The sequence below is a fragment of the Gaeumannomyces tritici genome (assembly GCF_000145635.1).
Source record: "Gaeumannomyces tritici R3-111a-1 unplaced genomic scaffold supercont2.5, whole genome shotgun sequence".
Taxonomy (NCBI): Eukaryota; Fungi; Ascomycota; class Sordariomycetes; order Magnaporthales; family Magnaporthaceae; genus Gaeumannomyces; species Gaeumannomyces tritici.
The window spans coordinates 1,054,797-1,080,690 of record NW_008804549.1 but is presented as its reverse complement, the minus strand read 5'-3'; the positions used below and the strand labels follow the sequence as shown (position 1 = coordinate 1,080,690).

Here is a 25,894-nt window from a genome sequence, read left to right as displayed (position 1 = left end):
GCATAAATAGTGGAACCGTTGTGCTTCCCGACTGGCGCGCCATCGCGGATTCTGTCGCGCTTCAGGCATTTTTGAACGAAGCTATCACAGCTTCCTCAGCGATCCTGTCCTGTAATATAGTAGACCATCTTCCCAAACACGCACCCTCGACGCTCGGAACGGCTTTTGCACGGAGCGAATACACTCTCTACCTCGCAGATATTGCGCACCAGACTTTCCCCAACTTTTCAGCGCATGACTTCTGTTCGCTCTCCTCTGTTCTCGACCTCGGGTCCAGACGCCCAAGATGGCAGCCAAAATGTAAGTGCGCCGTCACGCAGACATTACCCGCGCTTAGCGGCCTGATGGCCATAACTTACTGACCTGCTGTCTCTCAGCATCGTCCTAGGTAACCTCGCTGGGCAGATCAAGACGGCATTCGCCAAACTTGCCACGCTCCATTCCAAGAACAACTTCGCGCTTGCAATCGTCGCCGGCAATCTGTTCGGCGAGACCGACGACGACGAGGTCACGGCACTTCTCGATGGCACGATCAAAGTTCCTCTCTCGACATACTTCACCGTCGGCACGACTCCTCTTCCCCCACGCATTGTCGAGAAGATCGTGGCTGATGAGGAGATCTGCGAGAACCTTAACTTCTTGAGCAAGCGAGGCGTGGTCAAGACATCCGAGGGTATCCGAATCGCCACGCTTGGAGGGCTGCTGGATAAGACCATTGTCGGCGGCCAGTCAAAGGAGCAGCACTTGCCTTTTCACACGTCCGACGATGCAAAGGCTCTGCGCGGCGCAAACTCGGCTGACATACTCTTGACTGCGCTCTGGCCGTCGCCGGTCTGGAAGGGCTCCAAGGTGTCCGGAGCTGCTGAACAGGACATAGTAAAGACTGCTACCACCGAGATTGCCGAGCTGTGCGCCACCTTGCGGCCAAAGTACCACTTCGCCATGGGAATGGAGGCCTCCTTCTACGAGCGGGAGCCCTTCTTCCACCCGCCCAAGGGTGAAGGCGAGACCAGCTTCGACATCACACGATTCATATCGCTGGCTAGCTATGGCAATTCGGCCAAGGCCAAGGCCATGTACGCCTTTACGCTACAGACGGACGCCATCACTGCGCTCCCCAATGGCACAACCGTGTCTCCCTTCTACAACAAGGCCAATGCACCGAAGAGGCGAGCGGACGAGATGGACACTGGCTACTCGCGCTTCTCACATACGGGCGATGACGACCGGCGCAACAAGAGGCGGCGCAGTGACAGGCCACCACCTCCCGGGCCGGACCAGTGCTTCTTCTGCCTGTCGAACCCGTCGCTTCCCACACACATGGTCTGCACGATCGGGGAGGAGTCATACGTGGCGACAGCCAAGGGCCCGCTTCCGTCAGCGCAGACTTTTGCGGACCAAGGGCTCAGCTTCCCCAGCCACCTGATCATGGTGCCGCTCCCGCATGCACCGATGCTCACGACGGCAGGTATGGGCCGGGACGAGGCGGCGGGCGCGTTCAGGGAGATGACGCGCTTCCGCGAGGCGCTGCAGGCCATGATTGCGACTCGCAGCGGCCGCAAGCTCGGCTCCGTAGCCTGGGAGATCAACCGGAAGCGCGGCATCCACGCGCACTGGCAGCTCATGCCCGTGCCCGCCAACATGGTGCGGTCGGCCGCCGGGGGCGACAAGACCGGCGGCCCGAGTCTGGTCGAGGCGGCGTTCGCGGTCGAGGCCGAGAACCTGAAGCTGCCCAAGCTAGAGGTGCGTGACTTTGGCATCGGCGACGAGGTCGAGGGCGACTTCTTCCGCGTTTGGCTGTACGCCGAGGATGACGGAGGCGACAGCGAGGGCTCGATGGGCGGCCGGGTCGTCAGCAAGATGCTCCTGATGCGCTTCGACGTCCGGTTCGACCTCCAGTTCGGACGTAGGGTCATGGCCAAGCTGCTGGGCCTGGAGGACCGCCTCAAATGGCAGGACTGCACCCAGACGCAGGAAGAAGAGACGAAGGATACAGATGAGTTCCGAAAGGCCTTCAAGGACTGGGACTTTACTGCGAACCAAGAAGACTGAGAAACGCTCACTCGTTGTGGGTGAGAAGTGCAATGCATTGCTACTGGCGTTCGGATTGGGAAAAGGGGGACCCCACGGCTGGTTCTCTTCGTTGTCATTCAGGGGGCTTGAATTGGCTTGAATGATCCAAGTGAATTGCGAAGCGCGTATAGCGACCGCTTCGAGAGGCCGCATTTTTTGGCATGATTTAGGAACGGATTTTTAGAGACTCATGATAATGGGATGGCCCCCACGAGGACATTGATTTGAGATTTAGACATATCCCTCACTTTTTCAAAAGCCAGCCAGCCGATAGAGGAAGGGCGTATATCACTTATATCCAGATCACTACATCCTGCCTGCAATTGAGCTGGTAACCACGCATGGAGTCAAGCCAGAGATATAGCAAATTATCAAGTAACAGCTGGATACCCCGAATCTGGGTTCTTCATCTGTGGATCTCGCTTCGCCGAAACAAAGCCTGGCTTCCGTTCCAGGCAAAACATGGCCAACAGGATCTAAAAAGAACCAGCGGCGTCTAGCGGCTAGGGGTCCCCTCCCCCACCCAGACCGTGCATGCCAAGTCCCTGACCCAACTGGACCACTGATGGCTGTGCTCGTGCCCTCAGCTGATTGGTAGCTTCGCTCGTTGCATCCGTGTCAGGTCCCTCGACGTCGGGTCTTTGACAGAAACGCCGCCCGTTTTCCCCGTTAGTGGGCAGGGTCGAGAGAGTGACCGCGATTGACGTTCTCGACTCGTCCATGATATTTTCTAGCTGTCATCGATTCTTACCCAACATCAGCGACGAGGAGCCTTATAGCCAGACCTTGTCGATTTATCTGTTCCCCCCTCGTTTCTGCCGGTTAGAACGTGTTGTTTCATCACTTTCCACAACTCTAATACCTCGACCCTTCCCTGCCACCTGAGATCCTTCTCCCCGCATCGAAAGAGCTCACGGCGTCAACGAATAAATCCACGGAGCCCACCATCTACATAGCTGTCGAGACGCCATCAGACAGGCACCTCAGCTCATTGACACCACATCACGCCGCAATGGCGGGCGACCAGCGCTCGAGGGGCGAGCCCTCGGAGGGCAAATCGAGCATCTCGCGCGACTCCGAATCCACCGATTCCACGGCCAGCCTAGTCTTCGAGCACATCAGCGACCGGCTCGAGAAGGAGAAGAACACGAGCAGCCGAGGCCAGCGTCAGACGGGCGGCGGCGGCGGCTACCGCGACCGCGTGTCCGAGTTCGACGACGAGGACCCGCTCAACACGAACGGCGATGACCTCGAGACGGGCCCCTTCCTCGCGGGCGCCGGCGCGTCCATGTCCGGCGCCGTGGCCAGCATTAGGAACGCCAACATGGACAGGGGCTTTAGGCGCGTGCTGCTCATCGTGGGCGGCTTGCTAGTCGCCGCCTGGGTCGGCGGCCTGATCGGTTACGTCGTGTCCAAGTCGTACAAGCACCCGTCCCAGACCGAGCACGACCCCCAGGCCACGGCGCCGTCGCGCGGCAGTGGCCGCACAATCACAATGGACCAAGTGCGGGCCGGGCTCTGGCAGGCCAGCTCGCACTCGATCGAGTGGATCGAGGGCCCCGAGGGCCAGGACGGCCTGATGATCGAGACGGACGCCGCGGGCAAGGACTACGTCGTGATAGAGGACGTCCGCGCCCAGAAACCCAACAGCCACGCCGCAGCGGGGACCGGCGCCGGCGCTGGCGCCGACGTGGCCAGCACGCGCACGCTCATGAAGGCCGGTTCGTTCGACTACCGCGGCACCACGTACTGGCCCTCGGGGATCAAGGCCAGCCGCGACCTCAAGAAGCTGCTGCTCTTCACCGACTCGGAGAGCAACTGGCGGCACTCGTTCACGGCCAAGTACTGGATCCTCGACGTGGGCTCGCAGACGGCCGAGCCGCTGGTGCCCGAGGAGCCCGACGCCGTGGTGCAGAACGCGCAGTGGAGCCCGACCAGCGACGCCGTCGTCTTCACGCGCGACAACAACCTGTACGTCCGGCGGCTGGCCGAGCGCAAGGCCAAGCCCATCACGACCGACGGCGGCCCGGAGCTCTTCTACGGCGTGCCCGACTGGGTATACGAGGAGGAGGTGCTCGCCGGGGCCAGCGCCACGTGGCTGTCCGAGGACGGCAAGTACGTGGCCTTTTTGCGCACAAACGAGACGGGCGTGCCCGAGTTCCCCGTGCAGTACTTCATGTCGCGGCCCAGCCGCACCAAGCCCGCGGCCGGCGAGGAGACGTACCCCGAGGTGCGCCAGATCAAGTACCCGCGCGCCGGGTCGCACAACCCCGTCGTCGACCTGCAGTTCTACGATATGCAGCGCGGCGACGTCTTCTCCATCGACATCACGGGCGGCTTCGCAGACGACGACCGCCTCGTCACGGCCGTCGTGTGGGCCGGCGACCGGGTGCTGATCAAGGAGACGAACCGGGTCAGCGACGTGATGCATGTCGTGCTCGTCGACGTCGCCAAGCGCTCGGGCAAGACGGTGCGCACCGTCGACGTCGGCAAGGCGGACGGCGGCTGGTTCGAGATCTCGCACAATACGCGCTACATCCCCGCCGACCCGGCAAAGGGCCGCGCCAAGGACGGCTACGTCGACACCGTCATCTACAACGACGGCGACCACCTGGCCTACTTCTCCCCGCCCGAGAGCAGCGAGCCCGTGATGCTTACCTCGGGTCCCGGCTGGGAGGTCGTGGACGCGCCGTCGGCCGTCGACCTGGCCAACAACCTCGTCTACTTTGTGGCCACCAAGGAGGGCAGCACGCAGCGCCACGTCTACAGCGTCGGGCTGGACGGCAAGGGCATGAAGCCCTTCACCGACACGTCGGCCGAGGGCTACCACGACGCCAGCTTCTCGGCCCTGGCCGGCTACGCGCTTCTGTCGTACCAGGGGCCCAAGGTGCCCTGGCAAAAGGTGGTCAACACCCCCAGCAACCCGACAAAGTACGAGGCCACGATCGAGGACAACGCCCGCCTGGCCGAGTACGCGCGCAAGCACGAGCTGCCCATCCTCGTCTACGGCACCCTCAACGTCGACGGCGCCGAGCTCAACTACGTCGAGCGCCGCCCGCCGCACTTCAGCGACAAGAAGCGCTACCCCGTGCTGTTCCAGCAGTACAGCGGGCCCGGCTCGCAGTCAGTCAGCAAGCGGTTCGGCGTCGACTTCCAGTCGTACGTGGCCGCCGCGCTCGGCTACGTGGTCGTGACGGTCGACGGGCGCGGCACGGGCTTCATCGGGCGCAAGAACCGCGTGCTGGTGCGCAAGGACCTGGGCCGCGTCGAGGCGCACGACCAGATCGCGGCGGCGCGCCACTGGGCCTCGCTAAAGTACGTCGACGCCAGCCGCATCGCCATCTGGGGCTGGTCGTACGGCGGCTTCATGGCGCTCAAGACGCTCGAGCAGGACGCGGGCCGCACCTTCAGCTACGGCATGTCGGTCGCGCCCGTGACCGACTGGCGCTTCTACGACTCTATCTACACGGAGCGCTACATGCTGACGCCCCAGCTGAACCCGGCGGGCTACGAGTCGAGCGCCATCAAGAACACGAGCGCCCTGGCCGCCAGCAAGCGCTTCCTCGTCATGCACGGCGTCGCGGACGACAACGTGCACATGCAGAACTCGCTCACGCTGCTCGACGAGCTCGACCTGGCCGGCATCGAGAACTACGACGTGCACGTGTTCCCGGACAGCGACCACAGCATCTACTTCCACAACGCCAACAGGATCGTCTATGACAGTGAGTTTTTTTTTTCTTCTTTCCCTTGGCCGTATTCCAGGGGGTTGTGCTGTAATAACACGTGCTGCTCTAGAACTTGAGAACTGGCTGGTCAACGCCTTCAACGGCGAGTGGCTCAAGGTCAACAACGCCAAGCCCATCGAGAAGATTCCTCTCCTCGAGGAGGAAAAGAAGTGAATCATGGGGCGAGCTTGTTGGGTGGAATGTGGCGTTTTTCTGGGCTGTGGCGTTTGCTTCGTTGGTTTTTTCTTCTCCTTTCGCCAACATTTGCACGGCGTTCTGTGATTTCCTTGCGGGGACCATGTTTTAATTGTACAAAGGCTATCAATACATATTACAAGATACCTTTATGATACCACTCCTATGGCTTGACATTTAGTGTTGGACACCTCCATTTGCTCTGGATTCTCGGTGCTATGTTGCCATAATGTGTCCGCTTTAGTAAACCTTGTCCTCCTAGCCAGGTAGCCTAATCTGTCCCCAGCCACCTAGGCTTGAAATGGACGGGTGTGGAGAGAGATAAGTCATCAGGGCGCACGGGTGTCAGGAGGAGATGAGTCATCAGCCTGTGCACGGGCCTACAGCCCACCTTATGCACGCTTCGTAGCCCTCGGCCCTCCGGGCCCTAGCCTAGAACAAAACACCGCACTTTTCACCATCAAGCACGTTCATTGGTTTTATGGTGATCCAGGCAAGGACACAAAAAGCTTTACCCTCCTAACCTTGCCTGCGTAAAACCGACAATTGAAGCCGAGAAATTACCATTACAGGATATTCCTTGGTATTTTGTTCACGGTTGCGTCAAGACCCCGCTAACCCTCCATCAATCGCATCACCAGATTGCGCGAGAACCTTACGTTGCCGACCCGTCAAACCCTCTGAAAACGATTTGTCCCATCCTTTGTTGGAGGGGCAATCGGCTAGCAAAGCCTTATCTTTGAGCCGGGTCTGTCTGGCCCAGGACGGGATCCCGGACACGCCAAATTTTACCCAGTTACAGCTTTCACATCGCCGCTTATCGCCGCCTATAGCCCTTTAAAGTACCTTTGAAACCCTCCCTCCGATTGTTATTGACCTTCCAAAATTTTGGCAAATTTTGGAAGTTCTAAATTGCCTTTGGAAGCCACATACTTGCTACATTGCGCCGATTCAAATTACCCTTTAAGCCACTTGGCGCCGGTGCCAAACTTGTCGAGCTAATCCAATTAGCCAACGTCCGACCAACGTTGCGCTAACGACACGCTAAAAGTTTTTTTCCTTAAAAAGATACGACACGACCTTTCCTTCCCCTTTCGCTTTTTCACATACCACTCCATTACGTCATCCAAAACCTTAAGTTACCACATTTGCCCCAAACACTTTCCCTTTCGCTCCGCTGAGGAGCCTACACTTTGCCACTCCTTTTCCCGATTAACGTAAAGTGGTGTTTTTTTTTTCAGGCCAGGAAGGAGGCCTTGAAATTTTGTTGAGAATCCCAATTGAGGGACAAAACCTGTTTCCACATTCCAGATTTACCAAAGAACTTTTTCCCGAACAACACATTACAATTATCATCCTGGGGAGAACCGTCCAGCTTCCAGTAAAATCCATTGCGGGCTGTGTGAAGCCTATTGCTTTCTGCCATTTTGCTATTTCGATCCTGTCCATCCAGATCGTTTCCTTTTCCTGCTCTCTCCCTCGTCAATCCGGTCGTCACTCTCCACACTCCTAGTCTCTGGTCGCACCCAATCCTTGAGGTCTGCGTCCACGTTCCTCATCTCCTCCTGACAACGGGCTAGTTCCACCTACTTTAGCACTTCCCACAGATTGGCCCTTCGGGCTTTAGCCTAGATCAAAACACCGCACTTTTGCCCATCACTTCTCGCACTCGTTTTATGCCGATCCAGGCAGGGATTACGTGGAGTACCAGCCTCCTACCTTGCCTGCGTAAGACGATCAATTGAAGCCAAGATATCGCTTCTCTGACCCATCTTCTGGTGTTTTGCCAGATCGCATCGGGAGCCCTGTTGGACCCGACCGCGAGAACCTCACTTTATCGAACCCTCGAGCCCTGTCACAGGCCAATTCATCCCACCCTTTTGTTGGACTGGTTACTGGACAGCAAAACCTTTCCCTCGAGCCAGATCTATCTGGTTGGAGATCGGGTTTCGGGCGCACTCAATCTCGTCGATCCATAGCTCCCACAGCGCCTCCCACAGCGCCTCAGCCCTTCTCCGAATCACGCCCTCAACTCAATCCCGACCTTCCAGAAAATTTCAAATTTTCCGATCTTCCAAATCGGGCTGGGAGACCACATCTCAGCCTGTCCCACGCTCCGAGGACATGTGACGGGAGCGAATGTCATCTGAGTGCCGTAGTGTTGCATGAGCTGGTAGAGTCCCGCGTTCTTGAAATGTGAGCCGTTGTCACAATAGATCGAGTCTGGCCATCCCATGATCGGAGACCACTGTCTGAGCCATGTCTGTGCCACGGCGTGTCCGTTCGCCTCCCGGCATGCAGCCGATGTGGTGAACTTGCTAAAGTAGTCGACGGCGATAAGGATGTACCGAGAGCCATCAGTGGCCGGAGGATCTATAGGGCCCATAAAGTCCATCCCGACAACCCTGAAGGGGCTGAGGACGGTGGACTTCCCATGATGTAGCCGGAATGCTCGTAGTCCGCATCTCTGACAGGCCGGACACTCACGGCACGTTCTTGCAACGTCTGCTGCCCTAGTGGGCCACCAATATGGGAGAATCATTGGAGTTGAGAACTGTGCACGCGTGATCGTCACCCGCTTCCTGCCACCGGCCCTGATGATAGCGTTGTTTGACCTCGGCAGCAACAATCCGTGGTCGCTCAACACTAAGAATGTCACCAATGACCAGACTGATCGAGGCAACTGGAAGCAGACCTCACTGAACGAGATGCCGGTGGTTCGGTCCCTCATTTGCGCCCTCTATGACTGGAATAAATTCGTGTTGGGAACATCTAGTCTTCGCGATGCCCTCACTGCCGAGGCCAGTCCGCCCTCTCTCTCTTCCTCCACTACCTGCCATCTGATGGGCACAGCCATCCAACGGTATAGGAGGGAGATAGGCCATGACAGGCACTAAGCAGTTGGATTGGATGATGCCAAGGAACGTGGTGATCCCCCTCCCAGAGTCTAGGCTGCCATTATCAGAAAAGGTGGTTTCGAGTCACCCGAAAATGCCCGACCACCCGAATAACCAGGTGCCAACGACGTCGAATCCTTGCGCCGATGGCGAGGCCTTCAGGATGACGAATCGGGCGAAGTAGTTAATCGCGAGCAGGCTCTACTGACCCCCATTAGCGGCCGGTGGTTTAATAGGCCCGGTAAAGTCCATTCCAACCACACCTCACGGGGCTAGGATGATAATTTTGCTGTATTTCAGGCGGAAAGATCTTAGCCCGTATCGCTAACAAACTGAACACCCCGTAACATTTCTCTAAGTATTACGAAAGCGAATCGGCCACTAGAAGCGGCCTTTCAGGTTGTTCATCGTGGCCGTGTAAGCAAAGTAACCACATGTCTCCTGCGCCCAGGTGAGGACTGTCTTGATCTTCTCGTCCCCGATGACCCCAATGTAGGTATAAGATCCTCAGCGGGTTCCGTTTCGGTGCTATCGCCTTGTTTGCCCAATGGGAGAACCTTTTTCGCTTGCACCAGAAATCGGCAGCCCGCTTACCGCGTCGTTAAGAAGCGCGCCGACAAACCAGCCGACAAACCAGCCGCCAAGCCCACCAATAAACCACCAGCCGTTAAGCCTGCCAGCGGGCCCGTTGCAGGCCGCCCCGCGACCAGTCCTGCAAAGAGCCCCGCGGTGAGGCCGGCGGCCGTAACGCCGGCAAAGACTCCCAAAAAGAAATGACCCGTGTGCAAAACCCACATGCGGCCTTGCGGGCTGCGCAGGTCCACCACCACCACCACTTGCAGACGCCGAGCCGAGAGCAACCCGGCGCCCCCCGGCTTCTCCAAGGCTTGGCCGGGGAAGGCCGTAGTAATAGGCATGGAGGGCCTTTGGACGAACCACCTCGTTACCTGCATCGGCATCGTGGTAAAAAAAAACGGCTTTGCTTTACGGAACGGAGGTGGGCGTTAATATCCTAGCGCACACATACTTTATAAAGCAAGGGGTCGAAAAGATTATTAGGCAGCTGAAGAAGTCGCTGGCGGCATACCAAAACTACAAGATTAAAACCTACATTAGCATCCCGGACCTGGACGGGAACCTCCCGTCCGGCTGGAAGCCGGAGGATAGGGAGTGCTTTTTGCTCGCTATCGAGGCCGTTACCTAGGCCCTTACCCAAATTACCGGCCAGGCTCCAACGCAAACAACACACCGGATAGCGGATTCGGAGTCGAACAACGGGAGGATAGCCCACAAAGCCCTGGAACGATGGAGATTAATAATGCCGGGCAGATTGTTGCAAGCGGGGGGACCTTTTAAGCATGTACTTTATGCTGCTGAATGGAACTAGGCATGTAGGGTAATGGGCTCGGCGAGGTTCATCTGGAGGGCGTTTTAGCGTTTGTGGGTGAGGTACGCGGTGATGGATGCGGCTGGCTTGGTTGTTCTGTTTTGGCTATCTGGATATTTAGCACAATTTTTACGGGTTAGCATATTGGCAGCATGCAATTTATTAAAAGTTCTTCGTCTGCAACTCGGCTCGCACCACCAGAAAACGGACGCCTTTCTTCTATTTACGTGGAGATATTCAGCGTAGCAGCTCGAAGCATAGCATACTTTCCATTTTTACTTACACATCCCAAGCATCCAGCCAAGCATCTCTCCCCGCAATCGACATAACTGTATTACAAGGAGGAAACGGGTGTGGAGGGGTAATAACCATGGAAGCCATGGAAAAGAACGATGGAAGGAAGGCAACGCCAGTAAGCGAGCTGCAAGGCATCTTGATACGGAGGCCTCCTCCCGCGTAGCATTTTGTCGGGAATGATTTGCCATTTGGAGGGGTAGTTGGTGTATTTGAAGCCAGCTCCGCTAACATGCTATTGGCGATGCAAGTCGTTTATCACTGGATTGTAATCATCAAAAATGACCTCCGCGGCGAGGGATTTCCCGCCCTGGGAGAGGAGGGGCTAAAGCAGATAAATGACCTTTGGAAATTCCAGATTGATCGTGGACAGGCCGAGGCTTGGGCCATGAACAGCCTTAAGTTTCTGGTCTACGACGGCTCGGACAAGGTTGAGCTGCAGGTAAGTACCATCCTCACTTTTTTAACTATGTTACAAACCAGGAGATTACCGGGACAATCGATACCAAAAACGAAACCCACCCGCTAGTCTTGTCCTGCCATTTCGTCGACGGCAGCTTATCCCGGATGCTAGTAGCAAGCCTGGGAGGAAACATGGCCGATGCCTCCTCCCCCGCGAGGGATTTGGAATGTGCGGTGTCGGCGCCCGCGTTGAGGAGCACCTCCACAATGTGCGCCATCAGCTCCGCCCGAACCGCACTACTCCCAGCGCCGGACGAACCGCCCCCGACCGTGTGGGCGCCAGCCGCTGCCGTTGATCGTATGTGCTCGCAGAACCACGACCAGACGGTGTCGTCCTCCTCCCTCGCGCCGCCCCGCCGTTGCGTCCGCGCGGGCGGCGGCTGCCGCTGCTGGTCATCGTCATGGTGACCCCCGCCACGGCGGCAGTTGGGGCTCGCCCCGTGCGCGAAGAGCTCCTCGAGCATCTGGAGGCGCGCGACCGTGACGGCCCGGGCCACCGACGCGCCGCCCAGGACCAGGCCGACCAGGTTCGTGAACAGCGCGTCCCAGACGACCCTGTGCGAGTGCCTCGCGTCGATCCTGCCGCGGACGTGGGGCACGACAAGGACCAGGGGGCTCCTCAGCCGCCTCGTCATATCCAGGTCCGACGTCTTGACGACGGCCGCGGCGAGGTTCTGGGCGTACGTCCTCCAGCACTCCTCGTCCCGCGCCAGCTGGTCCCGCACGGTCCCGTTCCCGAGCAGCACCTCGAGCACCGGGCTGGCGTCGGCGGCATCCGGGTCCGTGGACGCGCAGGCCTCGAGGCAGTTGTCCAGGAGGAGCGAGGCCTGCAGCGGGGAGAGTGGCGGGTGGTGGTGGTGCGCGCCGCCGCCGCCGCCGACGACCATGGCCTCGATGTAGCCGGTGAGGCAGTGGCGGACCGCCAGCCTCTGGAACCGCTGCGGCCTCGCCCATTCCTGCCCCAGAGCGTGGCCGGCCCGGACCAGCTCGTTGACGCACTCGACGGCGGCCTCTGCGCACTCGGCCTCGGCCTCTCTCGCGAAGTTGAGCGCGTCCGGAACCAGGTTGTCCGGGAAGTCGTCCGGCGGGCAGACCTTGATGAGGGCGATGTAGGCGTTCAGGACGGCCGTGTTGGTGGGGTAGTCCCCCAGGGTGTCCTGCAGGTACGCCATCATCTCCTCCTCCCGGAGGAAGTCCCTCACTGTCCGGTGCAGAAAGGTCACCCTGTGCGCCAGGTACTGTCGCCTCTCTGCAGGGTCGAGGTGGATCTCCAGGAGCCCCTTGCAGCGGGCGTTGAGACGACGCCGCATCTTGCAGTGCCGGTCGAATATGTCGTATTTGTCCAAGGGCTCGGACAAGACACGAAAGGCGAACCGGTCCTCTTCGTAACAGTCGTGCAGGAACGAGTAGTGCATCAACGTCAGCTTGGCGGATGTGTCGAGCGCGACCCGGAAGAACAGCGCCATCTGGACGCGGTAGATTATGGGGATGGAATTCAAAATGTGGAGGAAGAAAGGCCCAAGTTCCTGCGGGATGGTCTTGAGTCTTCCTTCCAGCATGCGGAGGGAATCTCCGTTGGACAAGCCCTCCCGAATGGATCTGACGACAAGAACAACCCAGAGGAAAACTCCTTGCGCCTTGTCGCTGATTTCCTCCACCAACACAGTGTACCTCGTGTTGTTTTTGGATTCCATTGCCCAGTTGCCGTCGTTGTTAAGTGTCGACTTGACATACTTTGCAATATCCGGGCGGGTCAGCTCATGGAGGTAGAGTTTCGTAGACGACTCTCGGCCGAGTTTGTCTTCAAAAACGTTCCACGGCCGACTTGAAACGCATAGCTTGATGTTTTGGCTGGCCTTCATGCTGTCCAAAACCTCCAACAACTCCAAGTGGTCGCCGCTATATTCGTCCAGGCCGTCGATGAAGAAGCAGAACCGTCTTGACTCGGGGGCTTTGGATAGCAACCGAAATGCGTCCGAGAGTTCTTTCATTGTCCATGTTTCGTCGACGAGCGTTCGCCTCCTAGGCCCACGGCGCGCGGCTGTCAAGGTGGCCCAGCGTTGAGGAAACAAGAGCGGTATCAAGTCCGGATCGTGCACGAGGACATCGAAGAGGAGCGACCTGAACAATCCCTCGACGGACTTCTCCAGGCGGGTCCCGGCGCTCCAAAAGTAGTACGCCCCTGTTCGGCACTCGGATGAGCGGGACCAGGCGTTGAGGGCGACCTGGGTTTTCGGGTGCCGAGCGACAAATTTCATGAAGGTAGACTTTCCGGACCCTGGCTTTCCAGATACCCAGTATACACCACTCCCCTTCCTCAGCCAACGTAGCAACAAGGATTCGGTTGCCACCGTCTTGTGACTCGGGCGATACCATGCTTCCCAGTCCCCTTGATTGTCCGCGGTGCTGCCAAACAGCCAACGGAAGGTCTTCTTGTGTGCTTCAGGGATGGACTCTTGCCGCATTGGGCGCGCGTCAAAGTGAAGTGCTTGAACAACCTCGTGTTCCGAAATCCATTGCCGCGTGGACGATGCACAGATAATCTCGAGGTCCTTGGATACCGTCGACAACTGGGCCAACAGCTCTGTCCCATAGAGCTGACGGAGCATGTTTGTTTGCCTGGGGAGATCCTGAATGATGGTGGTTAGTTGTGCGATCTTGGCAGAATGGTCGTGAACCAAGCCGAGGTTCGCTGCCTTGAGATCCTCCAAATGTTGTATCACGGAGGAATCAAGGGAGCGCCTGTCCTGTGCCCTGTATCTCCCAGGAGCCAGTGAGGCGGCACGTTAATATTGCGAAATTAAAATGCAGATCGACCGGAAAAGGACGGGGCGAAAGGATGGAGGGGTTTGGAGCACAAACGTTGTAATCTGTAGAAAATGGACCACGAGCTCCTCGCGGTAGCCTTGCAGTCTTTTTTGCAGATCTTCTGTCTTTTCCTTTCCCAGATGCGCCTTGATGGCCGCCCGGAGAGCACCCCTCTTTGTGCGAGGGCCCTGCGCCGGGTCGAGGATCATGCTTCTGATCTGCTCCGCCAGCTCCTCCGCGGTGGCCTTGCACTGCACCGCCAGTTCGGCGAGACCATCCTCTGCCGTTCTCGCCTTGGACTTTGCCGAGTTCCCGCAGTAGGGAGCTGGCGGAATGGGGTGGTCGATGCTCAGGTTCGTGCAGAGCCGGCTAAGTCGCTGGCACATTTCCTCCACTCCCCCGAGCTCTTTTGTTATGCCCCTAGCAGACTCGAAGATCTCCCGCGAATCCGATACAATGTTGGCCCCTAATGTGAGGAATTGTAAGATATTGCTCGCGAGTCCAATTGCTGCAAACGCCTCCATCGTGGCGGCGTTGTGTTTGTGGCCGAGTTGTTTGCTTAGTGTAGCTTCTTGACGGAAACGAAAAGTGTATAGCAATGGGTTGGGATCTTGGATATGGAGGCACGTACGCTGACGAAACGTCGGAGTAGCCCTGGGGAGCAGATGCGAACTACATCCCCTTACCCCTCACTTGCCAGAAGGCGCCGGGTGCCCGCAGCCTCCTTCTGTACCTAGCAATGGCCCAAACGTTTGTGCTGGTTTTGCCCGTCTTTACTGGCCCGGCGCCTTCTGGAAATTGGGGGGATGGGCTTATATTGAGCCACATAATGCCCTCTAAGCCTCCGCCGACATATGACTTGACCAATGCGGCACATTTGCATCCACCCACCAGGGCAGACTCATAAGCCACAGAGGCGAATTGATATGCATGCTACGTCAATCCATGACGGAATGGAGTTAGCCTTGCCTGAAGGCTGCCACCAGTTGTTTAATCGAGTCGTCGGTGTTTTTATTCCGTACCGCCATTACACCTTTGGAGTCTAGAGGTAGCGGTGACTCCCTCAAGGGATGCTGCTTACATTTTAAACATTGCTTGGGGATGCCGGCTAAACGCGCTGTAAGACGCGTTGCGCAACCCCCAGACCCGAGGCGCCCGCCTGCCCTAGGAAACTATGCACGCGAGGTCCGGTGCAACGCACCGATCCTCTCTTTTTACACTTCACTTCTCGATAGTTAATCCTACTGTTCTACCCCATTGCAGCCGTGACTCTTTGGTAGCCAGAGGCCCGTAACAGGTACTGCCTCTCCAGAAAACGAAAAACTGCAATCTGTCTCGGCAACGAGTTGCCGCCTTTACTGCGGATATTTCCCAGAGGCTGCGTGGCATCAAACCAGACCTCCGCAGGCACAAGGGCCGCGGCCGCCCCTAGCAGCCCAGTCGCGGTGGCGGAATGCGCACGATTAGGTGCAGATACGGAAACATCCTGCTTTGGCGTATCCGGATTGTGCTATTGGGAGAGCAAAAGCGCCAGGAGCACACCTCTCGTTTTATCCAGGGATAATGCATATAGGTTAAATACAAGTGGGTGTGTAGGATGGGGCGCAGCAAACGGCTGTTGGACGGTAGAGGAACATTTGGCTGGGAGCAAAGGGGAGCAGAAGCATCCGTTTTTGGAGGCCTGGGATCCCATTTGCTTCTAAAAATCTCCCAGTACTAAAACATATAAGGGCCGGTTTAACTACCAGAGAGCGATTGGGATCCCAAATTTGTAATAGCTGGCTAATGATGTTTGTTTTGTTGGTTAGGACTGATTGTTGATTAATGTTATGGGGTGGCGCTGGGCCTGGGAAGGTCGTCTGCCTCTTACTCCAGCACATGCCCCCTTGGTTGATATCCCAGACAATGAAGGGTGATGTCCTCTGCACAACTTCTTTGCGGCACAATATAATTCCCGGTGGTTATCGTTCGATTTATATCGATATCCTGAGCAAGTAAAAAGACGATAAAGTCCAAGATTTAAGGTCGGTATATGCTATTAATCGAGATGAACAACTGCACTGGAGATGATTCTTTGTTACTCCGACCGCGACCCTGATTACACCCCAGCTCTTCTCGAGATCGCGAAAGCCATCCTGGGCACAGGAAGGTTTGACTTTTCCGCCCTCGACCGACCGAAAAGGCGGGCGTTGCTCTTGGGATGCGCTGGGCTCAGGTTAGAAGACCCAACCTTGGCGAGCGACCTGTTCCAGCGCGGCTTCCACCCTTTCCTCACCGACGTCTTCGACGTGGACGACATCCTTGTGCCGCAGCTGCTCGCCGCGATAGATGGCAGCCTTGCCCAGGAGTACCTCCAAGAGGCAGAGACCAGGGAGGTGATTGGGTATGTGCGCGCGGACGAGACGGCAAGGCGCTTCATCGAGCTCAGGCACGGCGCCCTGGCCGTGGCGCTTTATAAAGCGACTGTAGGATGTGACCTTTCAACCCCAGACGGGAGCTGGTTCCTCGAAACGATTGCTTCCCTGAGAGATTAAGTAATAACGGTAAAGCGGGCAATAATAAGACTGCAACTGATAGCGGGCGAGGCCGATGCCACATACCAAAAGTGTAAACCCGCATGGCGCTCGTCACACAAAAATGTCCACCACTTCTGCACTTTGCCCCCGCCAGGTCCAGGTCCAAGAAGGTCAGCCAAATAGCGGCTTAAACAGGCAGGACCCGTTGAGGCTGAAGGACTCACCGGTGATTCGTGGTGTCGCCCGGAGCGGCTAAACAGGCGTAGCGGTGATTCCGGCAAAGGATTCGAGCGGCGGCGCCATGATGACCTAGACGGCGCCTTGGTCTGGTCCGCATGCCATATCCTTGCGAGCCTGCCCGCCCCTTCCCACGATCCTATCTTCGCGGGGGACCTTCTCTCTGTGCTTTTATCTTCCTCCCTTTCCTTATATTCGCCATTTAGTCCCGCTCGAGCATTTGGCCCGAACGCGCGACCTTTAGGAACCATTTATCTTTTGGCCTCAGACCGAGCGTTAATTAGACACTCCGACCATGGCGACGTCCTTCGACAGCTGGTACTGGTTAGGAAACAGCGACAGAGATTTGTGCCCGGGCGTAGGACTCTGGAAATGCAAGGCACCCGACGCCTGCGCGCGCGACCCAACTGCCAGCAAATGGTACTGTTGCAACGCCAAAAGCGACGGCTACCAGATCTGCTGGAGGGGCAAGACCAGCTGCAGTAACAATGGCCCGATCTTGCAGTGCGATATTGGCCAGAAGACGTGGTGTTGCCTTGAAGACAGGTGCGAGTTCCCCTGCCTGGGAAAAGAACGGAGTTTAGGAGCCCCGACTGACAGCCTGGATAGGGAATCCTGCTCGCAGATCAGTGACCAGTCTGACATCTGCTGAAGCAAACCTGAGGCTAATCTGCTGAATAACATCAGCATGCCCTTCCTCGAGTCGGCCTATTCGTCGCTCAGCAGCGCCGCGGCCGCGACCGCGATCGCCCTCAGCTTCGACCCGCTCAGCCTCATCTCCCTCACCGCCGCGCCGCCTACCGTGATGGTCGGCCCAGGGACGGGACGTCCTCCGCGGGCTCCATCTCGCACGCAGCAGGTCCCGCGACCACCACCGCCGGCCCCGGCGCTCCCAACTCCTCGGGCGGCGGGCTGGGGCGGCGGCGCCATCGCCGGCATCGCCGTCGGCGTCGCGGCCGGCCTAGCCCTCGTGGCCGTCGGCATCTTCCTCCTGTGGCGGCGCGGCAGGCCCGGGGCGTACGCCAAGCCCGGCAACCACCCGGGGCGACCCAAGCTCGGGGGTGAATGAATATATCATGTTCCCCAAGGTGGAGGAAAACCGATTCAGAAGGCCCGGAAACTCCTTTGCAGCTTGTGTTATAATTCCTGTGGGTGCAAAAAGGGGCAGACGGGTGCGCATGAGCTTTTATTTCCTTTCAAACATGTCTATCGTGACGATGTTGGATCGTCTAATACTTATCAGCAAACAAAAAGAGTGGCCTAAATAACCAAACGCCTTCGGGCTCCTTCACCGCCAAACTCCAGCCGACCAGCTTGTACCAATTCTATCTGTTTCACACAATGTGATGGAGCGTTCTAGGGATACAGTATCAGATCCTGTTACTTCTTCGCGTGGTCTTCTTGGTTGTCTTATTCCGCAGGCTGTTGCCCTTGTCCTGTGGACGGGGGTTCGGATTCTTGTTGGTCTGCATTAATGCTGTTAGCTATAAAATCTCGAAGATATTATGAGCATACCCGACGTGATAGCGTGAGGGGTCCGTTCTTGCAACCGGTGTACTTACTTTCTTTCCTTCGGGCTTTCCATCTTCCAACTTGCGGAAGTTGAGGTGGTCCGGCCCCAACCCATGCCCGCAATTAGCCCACGCAGGAGCTGCAGGAGTCCCTTCCGTCGGGATGAAGGAGCAGGCATCTCCTTCATTCAGGCACTAGAGATACACACGGAAGAAGCATCGTGTTGGTTAGCATGGGGACATATTCGCCCAGCGCGCGGGCTCAACAACTCCGGCGGCAGTGTGCCTTTTTGTTTGCGTAAACATACCGGCCGCCAAACCTTCTTGGTAACCCTGTTTCTCATGTAATTCTTAGGGCACGGCGCCGGCTCCCAATTTCCGTAATCGGGGCTGGTGAAGACGCATTCGTGCGATATGTGGGGCTTCGGGTTCTGAGTCTTGCGACAATGCTGGCGGCGATCACAAAAAGAGATATGTCAGTGGCAACACAGACAAGAGGGGTATGGAAGATGGGAGAGTGGTAGATGGGCACAAGACTTACCCCTGTCCACATGACTTGTTCGCCCAGAACCCCGGCGGCCAGAGTGCTGGTGAGCGCGAGTGCGAAGAAGGTCGACTTCATGGTGGATGAGAATGCGGAGGGGTCGGGACGAGGATGGTGCAGGTGCGAAACTTGCAGGAATGATGGGGACGGGAAAATAGCTGGAATTTTTTTGTTCGATGGATGGATAGGTGGATGCTGGTGTGCCAGGACAGATCTAGAGAGAATGATAGCGGGCAAAAAGGGAGGTTATATACACTGGTCTTGCAATCACAAACGACTACCTAGCCACAGCTCCTGGAAGGACCCTTCCGCGCAAACCACACTCGCGATGTTGTACCAGCAGACGTCGACGACATTTTGGCTCGATCACCAACAACCGTTGGCGTAGTAAACCTGTCTGCATGCATATCTCTGTTTGCGGGCTGTGCTGGACGACAGATTTGTGGAAAAGATGCCAAAATAGCACGCAATCTTTTCATTTGCGGCAACGTTGGGGTGGCTGTTCTGTTCTGCCCCCGGGCTGTATACCAAACACTGCTCCGTGGGGGCCGGGCGTTGGCGCTTCGAATATGCGGGCTGCGTGCGGCGACCAACGAGTGCTGCTGCGCCACCAGGCCGAGCCGAGCAGAGACCCTCGATCGAATGGGGACCAACCGACATTCTAAATCGGGGCCGCTTTTGGGGCCGGAGATTATCAAAATTTGGCGGCTCGGTATTTTCGAAGGCACAGTAAGTACGGTGGGGTATAGCGAAGACTGTGACAAACCACATTTTTTTGTCACAAGGCTTACCCCCATATGGGGAACGATTAGCCGGCATCAAGGACGGCAAAGGGGAGCAACAGAAGAACTTCCCAAGTTAAGCAGACGACCCGTCCAGTACAGACCCGCATGGAATGCGCCTAGAATGTCGTCACACACCCATCGAACCATTCCGCAACTAGCGGCTCAAACCGAGGACATAGATGCGGTCAACAGCCGCTCACTCCAGAACCTCCTCGACCAAGAGGTTAGCGCATTTTATTGCGTGCTCCGTTCCGTGGGCAGCGACCGCCGAGCGGGGGCTGGCGCATGCATCGGTTTCGATCTGTCTAAAGCCTGTCCCGTACCCATCAGGCATGGGAACAACGGCAGATGAGTCTCGGCTCCGGACACGGACGGGAACTCGAGGGTGGAGGTGCACCGATCGGTCAGCGTTGGCGCGAATCGCCCTTCGGCCCCTTGCGCGGCTATCGATGCACACCAGCATCCCCATGCTTACAGAGTTCCCGGAGACGCCGTCTTCTTCCAGTTCCCTCTGACTCGGACCGAAGCCGGTTGGACGATCCGGGATGCCTTGAAACCCTCCGCGGGGCACCACCCAGCTCGCACCGGCGGACCAAGAGCCCGACCTGATACGGTTCCAAACAGTACCCGTGGATGGACGGAACGGGCTTTATCGCGGCAATCGCGAATTTATGCAAGTACCACAGTCGTCAGGTGGCCTGCCAGTGCGCAGGATGGATGTTGTCAGAACGGCGCGCTTAGAAAACCTAGCGTTCAATGCATGGTGCGACTAAACCAGGCGGGAGTAGTGCAGTGGCGGTTCGGCCTCTGCCAGCCTGAATTGCCCAGCCTCGCCCAGCTTTCTCTATCGTCCGCTTTCCACGAGATCATTGGCCTCGACTTTCAAACCCGATCAGCGTCTCAGAGCGGACGTACCACAGTCATCGTTCAGTATCCCATCCAGACAGGAAACTTCATCGCACCTGAATTCCAGCGTTTCACCTCACATAGCAATATCACTCTACCATATGCTGATCCAGGCGTGGTTGAGGATGCCACTGAGGGAGAGGCAGATAGCAATTACCCGGAGGAGAGCCATTTCGAGGATGCGTTGTATGCGTGGCAGGCCGCTCAGAGAGAGGCGGAAAATAGTCCTGTCGATAAGGCCAGCTTCTTTCAGGGAGCTCCGTGGTATTGAGGATGATTCATTCGGCAAGCCGTGGCACAATGGAGAGATGAGGTTGGAGATTTAGGTAATATGTATTAGCATAGAGCGCGCGCTGCAAAACCACCAAACATCTTTCCCCCACAAATCACCCCCTAGTCTCCGCTCAGTCGTCTGTCCTGACCACCAGCTGCGGGCAGTCGGGCGCGTCGGCGTCGACCCTCTCGATGACGGCGGCGGTGCCGTAGGCGCAGACCTGGGAGAAGCCGCCGAGCTCGCCGGCGTCGAAGCGGAGGGCGATGACGGCGTTGCCGCCGCGGCTCTGGCACTCGGCGACGACGCGCGAGATGGCGTCGTTGCGGGACGAGTAGAGCAGGTTGGTGAACCACTTGAGCTCGCCGCCCACGATGCTCTTGACCGCCATGCCCAGGCCCGCGGCCCAGTTGCGCGACCGCACCGTGAGCCCGTAGACGGCGCCCAGCACCCGCACGACGCGGTAGCCGGGCACGTCGAACATGGTGGTCGTTATGACGCCGTTGGTCTCGGTGAAGCAGTGGAGGTCTTGCAGCTGTGGCGGCACGTCGGCCTGCTCGCCCGGCTGCTGGTTCTTCTTGTTGGTCTTGAGGGCCGTGGGGGAGGGCATGGTTTTTATGTGTTTGTGGTTGTAAGAGGAGTGTAGTGTATGGTTAAGTGGAAATTCTGCAGGAACTGTGTAATGCTGGATTGTGCTGGAATGATGCTGCATTCCTCGAAAGGGGAGCGGGTTTCTATTTTATATCCCCCAGAGCCCGGTCCAGCTTCGTGGCCAGTCGACCAAGACGATACTGGCCTCCATAGGGTGACGATCGACTATATCTAGCCACGCAAGCTGTGAAATTGTTCAACATGGGCAGGCTGAGGCTGCCGGGTGCGGTCGGGTGAGCACGCGATTGGGCTCAATTGGCCTGTCAGACGTGGCCTGGGGGCTTGAAGTTGGCTCAGCACACCACCCTTTACCGTATTTCGTATTCCGCGTTGCTCGGGTAAAGCATGGGACGCTAAGAAACCCTGTCGAGACGAACAGACAAAGCACCAGGAATGGTCAGCCCGGGAAATGCCTAGATGGTCGGAGGCAGAATGGGAGGAATCGGGAAGGAAAATGACTAGAAATCTTTGGCGTGTCCGTCTCGTCGCGGGGCTTCCGGTGCTTGGCTTCCATGTCCGGTTCACGTACCCGACCGTGCTCGCCTCAGCTCCGGACTCTCCCTAAACTCACCCATCCAATCATCCGCTTCCGGAAAATCCCTCCAAAATGCGCCCAGGGCGAAATGGCGACGGCTCCAGTATCTGGCTCAGGTCGGCCTAGTGCTCACGGGTCTTGGGGTCAGACTAGCTTCCACCTGACGCAGCTTGCCGTGAACCTCCGCCTTGCGTCTCAATGAAATAACCACACCCCCAAGCCTGCAGCGTTTGCGTTACACCTTCGCATCAACCTGTTGGCCCTACAAATCAGGAGGGTCTGCGTCAGAAACTCCAAGCTTCCTGTTGGTAGGCGTCGCCTACCGCCCAAAAGGGGCTCAACTCCGGAATGATGCAAATGCCGACTTCTGGGTGGTGAATCGGGTCTCTCTTGTATGGGAAGGAAGGAGATCTATCTCCGCCTCTGGCCCCTATATACAGGCCTGGGCTACGTAACAGGCCACGCTACACCTGTCGGATACCCACGCATTGATATAATCCAACATTTGTTCGGTTCTCGCTGTTCCCCAACCTGGCCTGGAGCTTTACCTTCAACTGGCTCATCATCCTGCCCTTCGAGATCGTCAGCATCGCGGCCCAGACCCGGCCCTACGACACGGAGGGAGTGGTGGTGATGGTGGCAATCTCTTTTCTGTTCTTTAGGGGCTCGACGAGACACTGATCCAGCGGTCGGCCGCTTTCTCGAGCTCGGATTTGGGGTCCATCTTGGCGCCCCTTGGACTCCGAGTCCTGAATCAACACCCCAAACCGTAATTATTGCCATGTTAAGTACTGGCCAGGGCCTGGCAGAATCCGACCGGTAGCCATCACGACCAAGACGAAGGTCCAGTCCCACTAATTCCACATAGGTATGTACCTGGGGTTCATGACGTGCCTGCGGTTAATGGACAGGTTGCCCTTGGGCCATGCCGAGAACATTGCAAACGCTAGAGACATCAATTTCATGGGGCTTGAGCTCGAACATGACGGAGTTCCTGACTCCGAATCTATCCTTGAGTGGAGGGGAAGGAGTCCTCCATTCGGATCTAAGCCTTATCCGCGGCTCTCTGAGCGCACCTTGGTCCGCAGCTCACTGAACTAGCGGTCCAGACAGCACTCCAAGCTCTTAATCTCCGAGCGCATCTCGGCGCGTAGCTTATTGACAATCTCGTGTCGGTTTTGGCGCTGCTCGTTAAAAAGCTGGGCCACGAGCCGATCCGAAAGTGGCTTCGTGCATTTTGGTATGTCCATCTTTGATCGATGAACTCAACATGTCATGCAAAGCCCCATACATTTTCCTTTCCAGGCCTCGCTTTCTCTTAGGGTGTTGTGGTCTGGGATGATCTTCGGGGGTTTGCTCAACGCCTCGTCCCAGGCGTCGCGCCTCTTGGCGACCCTCCTGCTGATCTGCCCAGACTCCGCTTCGGTTCGCACTCTGATGCCGGGAAGGCCATAGTGAGACCGTTTCGCAAGACCAGGTTCCGCATCCCTCCGCTGCGCAAGCTAGCCTTGGAAAATTCCACAAAATTAAGATGCTTTGTGCTATTTAAATTATACTTAGAGAAGATTTCTATAATAATCGCTTCGCCTGCCGTTGTCGTAAAGCAAGTGCAGCAGTTCTGTTCGCCTTGGCACCTGGCACACGAGGCCCCTCTCCATGTCCTCGAGGATGCGGACCGTCTCGTCGTCGGCCAGCGGGTGCGTCATGTAAGACGCCAGCCCCCGGTGCACCGAGCGGAGCACCGCGCCGAACTGCGCCCTCTGCTGCCGCTGCCGATGCCCCGGGTCCAGCAGCTGGAGCAGCCGGAAGAAGTCCAGCACCTTGCGGAGCTTCATCTGGCGGTCGTCGATGCCCCGGGTCGGCCGGAAGTGGTGGGCCCGGTGCATCTTAATGATGCAGGTCGTCATGAGGACGAACGCCGCCGGGGGATCCGTCTCGAATTGGGTACCTTCGGGCGCTCCAAAATACCTCCGACCTCGGTGGCTGATCTCGACCAGCCGCTGGGAAACGAACGCTGCTTCGTCCAGGCGTAGCGCCATGTTGGCTCGGCTGGAGTGGTTGTTGGTTTCGACACAAGGTAGCACTGGGGGCCCCAGTGTGGTAGAGGACAGCCTCTTTGTACAGCGCCAGTCACTTTTTCGCTTCCGCCACATCGACGGTGTTGCCCATTGAAGCGGCGTGATGTGTCGGCGATGTGGTCTCCCAGCGTGATTTGAAAGTCCGGAAAATTTGAAATTTTTGGAAAGGTCGAAAACGAGCGGAGGATGGGATCCAGGAACTTGTTGGACTTGCCGCTACAAACGTTCTTAACGCGGGCCCCGAGGGGTCTCCAACAGGCGAATACAACATAAATGACGGTAAAAACCGCCGCGATCACGTCCCCGAGGACGCGGCCGACCCGCACGGCCCAGATTCCAGGCTTGTCGAGCTCCTCGTCGGGCGGCCTTGCCCAAGGCCATCTCCTCCTCCCAGATGAGGCCGCCAAAGTACCGGCCGGCCGCGCCGGACAGCAGCGCCCAACCCGCGGACGCCAAGGCCACAAGGCCGGAGATGGCGGCGATGACCTCCATGAGGCCCATGGTGGTGGTGGTGGCGGCGGCGGCTGCGGTTGTGGCAGCGGCGGCGGCAGCAGCGGTAGTGGTGGTGCTGGTGGTAGTGGTGGTAGTGGTAGCGGCCAAAGCAGAGGCAAAAGCAGCGGCGGCGGCTGTAATGGCGATGTTGGCGGCGGCGGTCTCTATGTTTTTGTTCACATCAATCGTTCGAGTCAAGGTCGGAAACCAGAAAGGCGCTGAGGCGCTATGGCCGTGCCCAGCCGCCAATAGGTGAAAACAGCACGTGGGTAAGGGTGCCGAAGCGATGCCGGAAAACTTTGGGATTCCTTTCGGCCTCGTCCTCTTCCAAACGACCGCGCTTTTGGCTTGGCACATTTTTTTTCGGGGGACGAAAGCGTGAAATCGCTCCGGGTTCGGTTGCGCGATTCCCGCTGCGCGCCGCCACTTGCCTGCCGACTTTGCGGAGCCCCGGGCCTCGTCAAAGCCTGTATTGTGTCGGTCCCGGCACAAAGTCCCAACAGGACGGTGGCAGCCCGCGGCCGTTCCCAAGCGGCCGTTGCCATCAATGCCAGGACCGCAAAGACAATTGTGACAGGGTGAGTCTCGTTGGTCGGCGGTGTCGCTGGCGCATTGCTAACGTCCAGCTTTGCAGCCGCTGGCGCACATGGAGGGGGACCAGGCAGCCTTTCTGTCGCCGGCGCAAGGGTAAGGCCGGATAGCTGGGTTTCGGCCGCCCCCATGGCTTCGTCGGTCATGGTGGCTATGGTCTCGTTGGCTGTAGTGGTTATAAATTTATCGATTGTGCCGATCGTGGCCTTGTCGGCTGTGCTGGGCGTGGATTCGATTGCCTGGGCCTGCCCATTACACCCTTTAGGCCTGCTTCCAGGTTGGCAGCCACAGCCGTTGCGGCGTCTTCGATCTTTTTGAACGCCCCTTGTGCGCTAACTTCCAGGTCAGCCTGCTGCTTCTTTCTAGTCTCCTCCATTTCGCGCTTTTAGCAGCATTGCCCCGAAGAAGTGCTTCAAATCGTCGTTTTCGATAGCCCGGTGTTTGGCGCCGAAAGCCCAAGATGCCAAAAGTAAATAACGAGCGGTGCTAGACGTGGGCGGCCTGCTTGGCGAGTTCCTCACGATGCTGCCAGTCCGCTTGTGCTCGTCCAGGTCGTACCGATTCCTTGTAGGGCAATTAGGAAGAGAGAGCAATGGAACTTTTCCCCCAAATCACCGTCTGGCCGACTCGGTGGAGTCCACATGGTAGGTATCCGACTGGCCGCAACGGGCGAGCGCAAAAGTCGCAAGGATGCTACAGTTGCGCACATTGACCAAAGACACTACACGCTTCAGGTCTCGAGTGAGGACAGAGCATTGGATACCACTTGTTTGCGAGGGCGGTTGTATGGCCGTCGCTTTAGAAGAGGATAGGGCGATGAGGGGCGGCGTCTCGAAAGAGGACGAGGCTATGCGATGCGGGCCAGCCCAATGCGGCCGCCATAAACCAACACCCCGAGGCAGAGCCAGCCTGTCGAAAGCCTAGTTATTTGCG

The 25,894-nt window shown here is 57.6% G+C and overlaps 11 protein-coding genes across 11 annotated transcripts; 7 read left to right on the top strand and 4 right to left on the bottom strand.

Moving 5' to 3' along the window:
* The first annotated feature begins 54 nt into the window (after positions 1–54).
* GGTG_09357 (cwfJ domain-containing protein) lies at positions 55–2,468 on the top strand. The gene is made up of 2 exons (XM_009227201.1): positions 55–300; positions 378–2,468. The coding sequence occupies exons 1-2, from the start codon at positions 287–289 to the stop codon at positions 2,050–2,052; spliced, it is 1,689 nt and encodes a 562-aa protein (XP_009225465.1). The 5' UTR covers positions 55–286; the 3' UTR covers positions 2,053–2,468.
* Positions 2,469–2,694: 226 nt separating this feature from the next.
* Positions 2,695–6,177, top strand: GGTG_09356 (dipeptidyl aminopeptidase B). Its single transcript, XM_009227200.1, has 2 exons — positions 2,695–5,798; positions 5,872–6,177. The coding sequence occupies exons 1-2, from the start codon at positions 3,086–3,088 to the stop codon at positions 5,973–5,975; spliced, it is 2,817 nt and encodes a 938-aa protein (XP_009225464.1). The 5' UTR covers positions 2,695–3,085; the 3' UTR covers positions 5,976–6,177.
* A 3,511-nt stretch (positions 6,178–9,688) lies between these two features.
* On the top strand, positions 9,689–10,097 carry GGTG_09355 (hypothetical protein; the record flags this gene model as incomplete). The annotated part of the gene is made up of 2 exons (XM_009227199.1): positions 9,689–9,856; positions 9,930–10,097. The coding sequence occupies 2 exons, from the start codon at positions 9,689–9,691 to the stop codon at positions 10,095–10,097; spliced, it is 336 nt and encodes a 111-aa protein (XP_009225463.1).
* Positions 10,098–10,897: 800 nt separating this feature from the next.
* On the bottom strand, positions 10,898–14,607 carry GGTG_09354 (hypothetical protein). Its single transcript, XM_009227198.1, has 2 exons — positions 13,899–14,607; positions 10,898–13,790 (listed from the first exon to the last, which is right to left on the bottom strand). Exons 1-2 carry the CDS (start codon positions 14,366–14,368, stop codon positions 11,042–11,044), a joined length of 3,219 nt encoding a protein of 1,072 aa, XP_009225462.1. The 5' UTR covers positions 14,369–14,607; the 3' UTR covers positions 10,898–11,041.
* Positions 14,608–15,910: 1,303 nt separating this feature from the next.
* On the top strand, positions 15,911–16,616 carry GGTG_09353 (hypothetical protein; the record flags this gene model as incomplete). Its single annotated transcript, XM_009227197.1, has 2 exons — positions 15,911–16,309; positions 16,515–16,616. 2 exons carry the CDS (start codon positions 15,911–15,913, stop codon positions 16,614–16,616), a joined length of 501 nt encoding a protein of 166 aa, XP_009225461.1.
* A 276-nt stretch (positions 16,617–16,892) lies between these two features.
* Positions 16,893–17,666, top strand: GGTG_09352 (hypothetical protein; the record flags this gene model as incomplete). The annotated part of the gene is made up of 2 exons (XM_009227196.1): positions 16,893–17,143; positions 17,285–17,666. 2 exons carry the CDS (start codon positions 16,893–16,895, stop codon positions 17,664–17,666), a joined length of 633 nt encoding a protein of 210 aa, XP_009225460.1.
* Positions 17,667–17,967: 301 nt separating this feature from the next.
* On the bottom strand, positions 17,968–18,730 carry GGTG_09351 (hypothetical protein; the record flags this gene model as incomplete). The annotated part of the gene is made up of 4 exons (XM_009227195.1): positions 17,968–18,063; positions 18,160–18,303; positions 18,417–18,557; positions 18,650–18,730. 4 exons carry the CDS (start codon positions 18,728–18,730, stop codon positions 17,968–17,970), a joined length of 462 nt encoding a protein of 153 aa, XP_009225459.1.
* A 662-nt stretch (positions 18,731–19,392) lies between these two features.
* GGTG_09350 (hypothetical protein) lies at positions 19,393–21,106 on the top strand. The gene has a single exon (XM_009227194.1). It carries the CDS (start codon positions 20,198–20,200, stop codon positions 20,612–20,614), a length of 417 nt encoding a protein of 138 aa, XP_009225458.1. The 5' UTR covers positions 19,393–20,197; the 3' UTR covers positions 20,615–21,106.
* On the bottom strand, positions 20,552–21,680 carry GGTG_09349 (hypothetical protein). The gene has a single exon (XM_009227193.1). It carries the CDS (start codon positions 21,324–21,326, stop codon positions 20,748–20,750), a length of 579 nt encoding a protein of 192 aa, XP_009225457.1. The 5' UTR covers positions 21,327–21,680; the 3' UTR covers positions 20,552–20,747.
* A 1,612-nt stretch (positions 21,681–23,292) lies between these two features.
* On the bottom strand, positions 23,293–24,348 carry GGTG_09348 (hypothetical protein). Its single transcript, XM_009227192.1, has one exon. It carries the CDS (start codon positions 23,951–23,953, stop codon positions 23,357–23,359), a length of 597 nt encoding a protein of 198 aa, XP_009225456.1. The 5' UTR covers positions 23,954–24,348; the 3' UTR covers positions 23,293–23,356.
* On the top strand, positions 24,152–25,438 carry GGTG_09347 (hypothetical protein; the record flags this gene model as incomplete). Its single annotated transcript, XM_009227191.1, has 3 exons — positions 24,152–24,557; positions 25,005–25,057; positions 25,328–25,438. The coding sequence occupies 3 exons, from the start codon at positions 24,152–24,154 to the stop codon at positions 25,436–25,438; spliced, it is 570 nt and encodes a 189-aa protein (XP_009225455.1).
* Between the last annotated feature and the right edge of the window lie 456 nt (positions 25,439–25,894).